This window comes from Seriola dumerili, unplaced genomic scaffold (genome assembly GCF_002260705.1).
Source record: "Seriola dumerili isolate Sdu_G_001 unplaced genomic scaffold, Sdu_1.0 BDQW01000003.1, whole genome shotgun sequence".
In the NCBI taxonomy this organism is placed as follows: domain Eukaryota; kingdom Metazoa; phylum Chordata; class Actinopteri; order Carangiformes; family Carangidae; genus Seriola; species Seriola dumerili.
Window position 1 is genome coordinate 11,713,066 of NW_019174258.1, and position 10,459 is coordinate 11,723,524.

General features: G+C 39.4%; 1 protein-coding gene across 1 annotated transcript; it reads right to left on the reverse strand.

Moving 5' to 3' along the window:
• Nucleotides 1-1,375: 1,375 nt before the first annotated feature.
• tdp1 (tyrosyl-DNA phosphodiesterase 1) lies at nucleotides 1,376-9,767 on the reverse strand. Its single transcript, XM_022739781.1, has 16 exons — nucleotides 9,681-9,767; nucleotides 8,468-9,076; nucleotides 8,076-8,119; nucleotides 7,442-7,497; nucleotides 6,986-7,082; nucleotides 6,781-6,815; nucleotides 6,254-6,346; nucleotides 5,967-6,137; nucleotides 5,652-5,730; nucleotides 4,430-4,606; nucleotides 3,925-3,973; nucleotides 3,710-3,776; nucleotides 3,103-3,210; nucleotides 2,796-2,898; nucleotides 2,472-2,577; nucleotides 1,376-1,576 (listed from the first exon to the last, which is right to left on the reverse strand). The coding sequence occupies exons 2-16, from the start codon at nucleotides 9,072-9,074 to the stop codon at nucleotides 1,503-1,505; spliced, it is 1,866 nt and encodes a 621-aa protein (XP_022595502.1). The 5' UTR covers nucleotides 9,075-9,076; nucleotides 9,681-9,767; the 3' UTR covers nucleotides 1,376-1,502.
• Nucleotides 9,768-10,459: the final 692 nt, after the last annotated feature.

Consider the following 10,459-nt stretch of genomic DNA (forward strand, 5'->3'; position numbering starts at 1 on the left):
ATGCAGAATCAGAACCAACTTTCCAACTATTTTGTTCCTACTTTTTCCATAATCACAAAAATAATTCCCCTTCCTTATTTTATGTGTTAAATTTGTGTCACAAATATTTAGTTGACTCTCACAAACACACTCAAAAAAACCCTAACACCAAACAGTACTTAAAATCTCTCCTAGGTCTCCCAGACCTGCCAAACACTAAACCGGACAGAGGTGCATGCTGTTGATCCTGTGACATTTGAGCCACCTGGTCAAATTTTTTCTTGTGCTTTACTGACATAAAACGACTTCAGCAGGTGGAGTGTATTTCATCAGGGCAATCAGTGGTGTGCACAGAATCAAATGGGCAGAGGTTAAACCTACTTTACCTAAGCATAGCCTGCCTGTACACAGGCGGTGGTTAAGTTATTGATCCTGTTTGACCTAATGTTACAACAGTTCGGGACTAACTGGAGCTAAGCCTGAGCTAACAACAGCATTTGAGCAGACATGGGTCATTTGAGGGTGTTTGGGCTGACCACTGGGTCACTGTTGAAGAGCTGCTTCAGTGTGACTTCAGGGCAAAAATGACTCATTATGCCACAGTTATATTTCATCCTGGTAAACTACTGGTTTCAAAAGGAGTAACTTAAGCACTCAGAACAAAAAGTGTAGGGGCAGTTATCCTACAGCTGATCGCTGGGTTTTTACTTTTACCTGCTGATATGTCAGGAACAGAAGCAAAAGAAACCATGGTCCTAATGGATCATGGTGCTCATGGAGCCCAGCTGGTCTGCATTCTAGCTGCCTGTGAATAATTTGATTTAATGTGAGAACCACTGCTGTATGCAGGATAAAGTATGGTTAAAAAAAACTATAATGTAATATGTCCATGATAAAACTTGCTCTTTCCAAGTCCTGTCCACCTTTTATAAAGATATTATTAAAATCAGTTTTTATCCATGATGAAAACTAACTTTAAGATGATCAACAAATAAGCACAAGTCATCATCATAACTTCTTTAAGGTCATTTTGATTTGAAAGAGGTAGTCTGTGCTGTGCTGGCACTATAACTCCTGCGGGATCTCAGGTAAGATGCTGAATCAGCTTCATTAAACAAAAATATGATCCCACCTGACCTCAGGATGCATTTAAAGAAGTATTTGTTCTCTCGTGATAATTTATGTTGTTTAACTATTTTGTGATGCTTTGTTGGTCACACCTTATGCAACAAAAATGAAGATTAACCTTATACTATGTATAACCCAAACTAATGAGGTACAGTTTGTCCTTTCACATTTAAATCCTGTTACAACATTTACAAAACAGATAAGAACACAAGTGAACAATGCAAATGTTATTTTATTCATTGGTACAAAACATGTGAGTCTACGGCACAGTAAAAAATATAAAAATAAATGTTACTGACAACTAACATCCAGACACAGTTCTGACAGTTACAAACACAGCAGGTTTAAGTAAGAGGTGTGTGTGTGTGTGTGTGTGTGTGTGTGTGTGTGTGTGTTCAGGAGGGAACCCAGATGTTGCCGTGGGTGTCGGGAGCCTGGCTGTAAGGAATGTTCCAGATCCAAGGCTGATCTGAAATCAGAGAGAGAAAAGAGGTCAGTAAAATCAGAACGATGCTTAAAGGCCGATTACAAGTGACATCATAGCTGTATTTGTGCAATTTCTTCACTCACTGTCTAAGTGGAGGGGCATGTCTCACACAGAGCTTAATACCTAACCGGTTCCTCTGACATCCCATTAATTATCGGTGTTTATTGATTTTAAATTATTCCCATCCACACACATTGATTTTCTAAAAGAAATTGAACTGAATTGCTGTGCTTCAGAAATGCTTTGATTTCAACCAATCATAAGTTAGGAATAATATTTTACTATTATTCTACTAATGTTTTACTAAAATAAGTGACACTCAAACCTACTGTGTTTCTTTATTGGAGTCAGAAACAAAGGTTACCCACAATGCATTTCACAATGAGCATGACAGACAGGAAATGACCATGAGATTTTCAATGACATGAATCATCTTGAGGTCTTTCAGTTGCCCCGACTCCCAAGAAACTGTTTCAGCAAACATAGACACATAACATAGAGGGGTGGTCTCTGTCAGCTTAGATGACAGGTTTGTGTTTCAGATGAATTTCAGCCTGTGTTGTGTGGAATAAGCCTCTTTACTGTGTCTTTAGATGCTGTAGATTAAAGCAAAGCTATGTTTTGAGTCTACACTCGGTTGCTTTATGTTGTTGCCACTAGAGGACACTGTAACTGCAATTTACACACACACAATGTTTAGCGTTGAAGTTGAAGTAAAATTGAAGTTGAAATTTAAAAGATGGAAAAATATTTTTCTACTTTATCATTACCGAGGCACATTAGCACAAACAGCATTATTACAGATCAAGTGTTATTTTAACCTGTAGATAAATATATAGAGTAGATTTCATAAATAAAAACACACATATTCCTGTACCTTTAGGCGAGTAGCATGTAGGGGGCAGGTCAAAGGGCACAGGGAAACCAGAGGAGGATGAGGAGACAGGGAATGGATTTTTGTGAACAGGGAAGGTCTTCATGTCCTGTAAGGAGAAAATCATCACACTAAATAAACATAATAATACACTTCTTTATCATTTAGAAAGCAGTAAGAACAACTTTTGTCATCCAGCACACAATACTTTTTTTCTGCACCGTCATTCATATGTTTTAACGATCGTTTAGCCGTCATGGCATGTTATCTCCAGCTGTCAGACATGTTAGCATGGAGCTACTGTTTGTGCATGTGTGTTGCTCTTACAAAGGCAGAAGGCACGTAGAGGACTCCCAGCTCGTATGAACGGACCATCACCTGAGTGTTGTTCTTCTCCAGGGCGCCCCACGCTGCTTTGGACAGGTTGGCACTGAAACAAACACATTGAGGGCTTAATGTTTCAGTACATCTTTGTGATAAAGATAATCTGTATTAGTGTGGGGTTTGAAGTTTTACTACAACACTGGTTTGTCTGTGAAATGAGAATAAATATATATATGAATTGCATAAACAAATAAAGACATAAATAATTTCACATGATGAAAATGAACAAATATGAAGCTCGCACACTCACCTTGTGACAAGGAACCAGGCAAGCTGAGTGAAATCAGGTGACGTCCTCATGTATGTTTTGATGTGTGGCATGGCATGACTTCTTCCTGTTGTATTCGCCTTCCAGCGGCTACGTGCACGCACGCACGCACACACACGGATACATACACAATTGTTCAGTTCAACTTGAAAAATGTGCTTCTATGGATAGAGCTGCATAAACTAACCAGTAACCAGCTACAGTATTTGGTGTATTATCAATGAAAAAAAAATGACAGACATCATGAATAGTTAATCAGCTCTCAGTAGTGTTAAATAGACATGTCCACACTAATATTAGTTGCCATCCAAAATTTTCTTATCAACTAAATTAGCTGGTTCCTCAAGCCAAACACACTGCTCCTTCAAATCAATCTATCTAAATCTTCTCAAACATACAAATGTCTCTATTATCTTATCTTATCGCTCTTAATTATTCTGGAACCAGCGGGAAATAAACAAAACGCAACCGCAAATTTGAGGGCAACAAGATGAGAAAAAAGAACTGTAATAAAAGCAGCTGATGATGTAACTACCAGTGAACCCTTACAGTAGGACTGAATTCTGATGAGTAGTAGTGATGAACTTACTGAAAGTAGGAGTGGAGCCAGAGCTGCTTCTGAGCTGTTTGGATGCTGTAGGGAAGAGAGCCTCCCGCTGGGCAACAAAAGAGATGTATTTCATAACTAAATATACAACAGTCACCAAATAATAAAGACAGATCAATTGAGATAGTATAGTTATACTGTAAGATAGTATAATAAATTAGCAAGTTATTGTTTCAAATGTAAAAAACAGTACTCACCTGGATAGCCTTCTAAACTAGTCCTCACATCTTCTACTGATGGATAAACCTGCCAAATGTCAACCCATTAGCTTCTCTCTTCAGAAATTCAGTCTAACCTCAATTTCTGAAACTGGTTTATGGTTCTATATGTGTCTGCATTTGACCAGAAACCTAAGAGATTAGTCAGCAGTGCCAGTGGGAGTTCAATCTTTTATCAGGCATGTGACAAAAAAAAAAGGACAGGGCTCCGAGATCACACAGAACTGAAAAGCAGCTGTTTACTGAGTCATTTCAAATTGATTTTAGGTAACTGAAGGTCCTGCAGGGACTACAAGTGTAATTTCTGTATGTAACTCTATTATTATTTACCGGCTGAAAGAACCTAATACCCTAAAGTAGTAGCAATAGCAGTCAAAGAAAACTTCATTTGTGTTGCATTATTTTGCTCTGTCTCTCTCATAGCATTTGAATGCTGCATCACACAAGCAAAAAACAACATCAAGTTTGTGCTTGAGGAACATACCAAGTGCACGAGGGGGTCTGAACGAAGGGAGGATTTCCCTAGGGTGGTCAAGGTGCGCTGAAATTCCCCTGCCAACCATTTGGTCTTATCCAATCCCATGGAGCCGATGCTGGAGAACTGGCCAATCACAGGCCACCGTTCCTCACCGGGTATTGGTTCAGTGTGCTCATACAACAGCTAGAAAAATAAGATATAAGATATGAAAATAGTCACATTATATTACACTGAGAGCATTTAAGTATTTTTTTAATTCATCATGTAATCGGGATGATACTTTGGACTTATACCTGTTCCTAATGTATTACACATAAGCAAATAATGCTGTTCCGTTGGAAAATGACTTAAGGTGATATGAACAGTGTTGCTGAAGTTCTAACTGAAAGCCCATCAGCATTCAATGTGAACATTAAAGGACTTCTGACCTATTTCTCAAGTATACTGTACATTTTTAGATTGATATCCTAAATTCCAGGCAGCAGGGGTTTCATTTCATTTCAATACAACATGGAAATCAACGTACAGAGAAACTCATTACAGAATGAGTATTAAGTTGGCTTAATTATGGGGTGGTAATGCAACATGGGACTGTTTTATGTTTGAGTGATTATAAAAGTCTGCTGCTAAACACCAACATTTATAATGCAAGAGACAGCCAATTTCACATCATCCTTTCCACAGTGTCAGTGTTTGCTCAGTGATTAACTTTATTGATGAACAGGTTTCACTTTCCAAAATCATCCATATATGTAAAACCTTTCAGCAGCAAACTGTCACATCTCGCCTGATGAAACTTCCCACAAAAAATGTAATTACATCAACATTGAAGAGTTTTTAGAATTGATTTTCCAATGCATTGACACATAACTACAATCAAGTGTGACGACTGATTCATCTCAAATTTCAAGTCTCTACAAAGTATTTATGTAAAATGGTTAGTCATGATTTGTAGTACAAGAAAAACTCTACTTGGTTTGGCTCTCTGTGTAATTTGTGTAACATGGCACAGTAATTACCACTGAAACCACAAACCAGCCTCCTCATCTCTCTCTACTATTTTCATTACGAGAGTAATGAAAATAGTAGTTATATAAAACCTAAGGACATAATGAAACTCCTGGCAGCTGTTGACTTTTCTGTCTTGGACAACTGTATTTTAGTGACAAGTTAGCAAGAGAGAAACGTGGGATGACAGAGAATTAGAGAGAAAAAAAGAACATTTTACCTTCCTCAGCCTCAGGTGGCCCCAGCGCTCCATGTCTGAGCCAACATACCTGCCTGGAGTTGAGCCAATCAAATACACCCTGATAAGAAAGAATCATATTAGTTTAACTTGTAATCCAGATGTTACATTCACAACACAGCTGCACTGAACACAGCAATCACAGCTGCACGATCAACATTTAATAACAAACTAATACAAATGTTACCTGGCTGGGTGTAAGAGCTACTGTTATATCTCCTTACATCTCAAGAAATGTTAACATAGAGTCTGCATCGCATATGTATGTATGCACATCTGTATCTGCCTCATGTTAACCTGGTCTCCGACAGGTCGTGCTCCTTGATTCGTTGGATCCACTCCTCGAGTTCTGGTGCGCGGTACGACCCCAGGTATTCCAGCAGGTCCCTCTTAAAGAAGGTGGGCGACTCACCTGCGGTCGCACTGCTGCCCTTTGGTAACCGTGGAAACAGAGGGCTCAGCCACATCCTGGTTTGGATATAAATAGATTCAAGGATGCGTCCATAACCAAACCTTATACCCTGCAACAAGTTGGACTGTCTGTTCTTTTCATGTGGCTGATCAAAAGACTAAAACAGACTCACCCTTGTGTTTTCTGGTACCAGTCGGCTCTGATGAGGTTGGAGGTGAGAATAATGACTCTGAAACCTTCCTCATACCACAGCAACATCATCTTGCTGCACAGCGACACATACAGTATTAATGTCATGCAGAAAGTGCAGGGAATTTAAAACACTTAAAAGCTCATACGGCTTGATAACAGTGCAATAATACATCTGTTTCGACTCATATCAGGGAAAGCACATGTGTAATTGACAAGTGCAAGTTATTAATGATTGGTTACACCTGGGCATTTCCTGCTATAACAGTCTATATGATTTATATTCATACACACAGTTTGGTGACATCACCTCACTCCCAGCTTGACTGGAGGTCTAATCAGTCAGGCTAATTGAAAACACCTGTGTGGGTGTACAGGGTCTTTACAAGTGTGAACGCTAGAGAGGTCCCAGCAGCAACGTCCAAAACTGATCTGAGCAACAGCAACAGAAACAAGAAAGAAAAAAAAACATCAGCAGGTACAATGTCAGGCAAGGAAGGAAATTCTTACGTGTGGTGAGTTCCAAAAGCGATATCCAGCTTGGCCTGTCACATAAAATTACACACATTAGTCCCATTTAAAAAGAGTCTTTAAAGAACAGTCTCACTAACAGAAATATCCCACTATGACTCTTTTACTTTACAGATTAGATATGAAATATCAACCAGAAAAACTATACTTCTCTAACTGTTTTCTGTGGCGGTGAAGACTATACCTGGCAGAATCGAACATGCGGAAAGGGCTGAGCCTGCTGGAGCAGCCGAGCCTTGGCCTCCCTCTTATCGCCATGGACAATCAGAACTGGACGATCCCTGAAAACACAATCACAATTTACTACAGTGAAACACCTTGATTTAATGCATGCAAAAAGAATAAAAGAATTCCATTATCAAAACTTGAGCCTCGACAAAGCCGCGTTTGTAAAACCCTCAACCTAACCAAACAAACAATCCCCTACATGCTTACCAAATAGTTTCATACATTTATTGTGCTCAATCCTTTTCATTTTGATTCACTATTACTATTCACTATTGATTAACTAATTCCTGAGGAAGCAGCCCAGGGACAGTAATACATTTGCATAGACCATATACTACACCAGATTCCCACTAATCAGAAAAATGGGGATATGTTTGTGATAATGTGACAGTAGCAAAGAAACAGAACTTACCTAAACTCTGATGGGTACTGTTTAACCATCCAGGCAATATCAAAGCAGTAGTTAAACTATAAAGAAAGAGATAATGTTAATGGCTGAAATCCCCTCCAGACCTGACAAAAAAGATGCAACAAGAGTCTACAGCCATGCTAGCAGCTCTGTGAGGCTGTAGCTAAATAATTGTATCTGCAGGCTAACACGCTCACAATGACAATGCTAACATGCTTATGTTTAGCAGCTATAACGTTTCTGCTAACATTTGCTAATTAGCACTAAACACAAAGCAAACCTGAGGTCGCTGGGAATGTTAATTTTGCCGATATTTTGCAATGAATACCAAATTTCATTTTCACCCGGTGACAACATCAGATAGAAATTCACCTTAAGTCATTGGGTTTCATCCTCTGGGCAACAAAAGTGTATAATTGTCATTGTAACAATAATTGTCGAGACGCTCGACTGAAAGACCTAAAGTGTCAACCTCATGGTGGCACTAGAGGAAACGTCAGTAGGATTCATCCTCTGGAGACCATGAATGTCTTTAACAATGTAGTGTACTGACCAACTGACAGCTCTCAAGTAATGTTGCTAGCATGGCCAAAGAACAGGACATAGAATAGTTTCCTCAGCTTATATAGTTACTCACCTGAACAGATTCTTTCAAGGTCCCAAATAACGGGGAGAGAATGTCTAGATGAAAGAAAAAAGTAAAGATTACTCAATAAGAGAAATGAATAAAAGATTGATGATGAGAAATGATGGTAGCTATACTCCACTGGTTTCAAATGTGGGAAATCTACAGCTGGGAGATCACATACAGAGCAGTCACAAACAGGTGCCATGGTCGTGGGGGAATAAAACTAGGGCCTTCACTTTGCTAGTGTCTCTTTAGTCATGAGGTCTCTCTGCTTGGAAGCTGGTAACCTTCTTCTTCACCAGTGCCTCTAAATGTTTTGTTTTTATCTTGTCTGTGTTGTCTTTTATCTTGAAATGTCAAACCAAATTGCACCAGACTCAATCCAGCAAAACTTTACTCACCTCTAATGTGCAGTGCTCCGCTGTTGTATTTCCTGTCCAGGCCTGTGACTTTGTTGAGGTAAAACCTGTAGGTGTCATTCAGACAAGGAATACTGGACTCAAAGAAGTCCTCTGGCTCGTCGATGTAGTAGAGACGGCCGTGGGGACTGGGAGGACGCTCATTCTCCACCTTCGGTTTCTTTGCTTTGGGGCTTGGAGGCGCCTTCTTTGGTAAGTTACTGAGACTCCTCATATCTCCATCTTCTTCATCGCTATCTGACAGAGCCCAGCCTGAACCGTCTGATACCTCTTTCTTCCTCTTTCCTGCCAACGAAGGACTAGTTTCATACTTTACTGGATTTAGCTTGTTCTTTGCAGCTGACTGTCTGGCTTCAGAGCCAATGACAAGTGAGGATACAGGGGGTTTAGCTGGTTCAGGTTTCACCTCCACAGTGGCTGATACTGGTTCCAGTTTGAGGCCGGGGGGAGAGGCAGACTGAATTGAGCTGTGATTAGATACAGCAGGTCTGTGGGGCTTAGATGCTGTAGTCCCAGAAGGAGGGAGATCATCATCGTCATCATCACTGCTGGAGATGGTCCACTTGCCGTGTTGACTGTCCTGAGACATGCCTGAGCAGAGTTCAAACATCAGCTGATCAACAGTCATGGTGAACAGGTGTGAATTTTGAGGATAAATGCGTCCAAGGCTAGGCACATATTGATAAATGTTACCCCAATTTTACCCAAATTGTCACCTCCACCTGTTTACTCAGATTGCTATATTAAACATATACGTTTTTATCCATGAAACTTACCAGAAAGACAGATTTTGGGTGCAAGAGCAACTTATTACAATAAATTAATGGTGGCATTGACTGCTTATAACCTAATAAATACAGATTCAATTTTGAATAATAAAGTATGGCTTGCAGATATTATTTCTTTGGGTGTCTCTGACTAGGGACTGCGATGCATAGGCTTTTTCTAACTGAGGTATAAAACGTGTGAATAGACAGAAGGCATACACACATGCAAAATACTATGTTAAGCCTAAAATCATGAGCCAGCTACACAAAAATACACAGCAGCGAAAACAAGGTCGCTTATTTAAGTTGTCTCCAGTAAAAAAAAAAATCTGCAAAGATAATACAAGAGAAACAGACCGTAGAAGTACTTCAATGAGAAACAAGTAGAAATGATAAGATGGTATTCGGCTGTTATCAGTTTTCTTTACCACGTCAGATAAATGAGCCGCAGCGCAGGTTGGAGGTATTATGAATGCAGAGACTCCTATCAATCCACCGCTGAGCAAACTTCATACAACTCACGTACATGGAGTACACAACAAACCACGGTGCAGGAGGTGAAGAAGGAATATGTGTCCGGGTGGAAACTCTATCTGTTCTCGTAGTTCCGCAACATCGGCGAAATCTGAACACGAGCCATGGACTGTGTTTGATACAAGCAGTGATTCGTTATCAGGTATAATAAACAAGAGTGCGTCAACAATATATTTGGTCTTCGTTTATGTTTGTATCATATTTTATCTAGCCTGGTTTTAGTTTTAGCCTGATTACTTTGTTTTTTATTTATCAAGCTAATTGGTTATTGTTATGTATGTAGATTATACTGTTACTCAACTCACCACACCAGCCACTGTCAACATTAGTCCAGTTCATATCGAGATTGGCAAAAACATACATACTAGGTTAGAGGTTTGTTATATGCTAGGTGTCCCATTTTATTATTATGTTCCAGAAATCATAATTAATCATGAGTCATTGCTGGATTTGTGGAGATTCAGTGTGGGCAGCAGAGGCAGATAAGAACTAAGAGCATGCAAACTGAATTATTTTACGTACATCCAGACATATCACAAAAAAGGCCCCCAAATAGATATTGTACAGGTTAAAAGTTCGGAGAGAAAAAACTGAAGATGTGGGTTTTTACATTTTTACATTCTTTCACATTCAAATCTCCTTTAACACAAAAAATAAAGTAAAGTGGCTCCAT

Bases quoted from the DNA above. Each gene is read 5' to 3' on its own strand.
- tdp1 (XM_022739781.1), bottom strand. From the start codon at position 9,074: ATGTCTCAGGACAGTCAACACGGCAAGTGGACCATCTCCAGCAGTGAT. The intron at 6,816-6,985 runs GTATAGTCTTCA...TTTATGTGACAG, and splicing joins CGCATGTTCGATTCTGCCAG to GCCAAGCTGGATATCGCTTT. The intron at 5,731-5,966 runs GTTAACATGAGG...CTTTCTTATCAG, and splicing joins CACGACCTGTCGGAGACCAG to GGTGTATTTGATTGGCTCAA.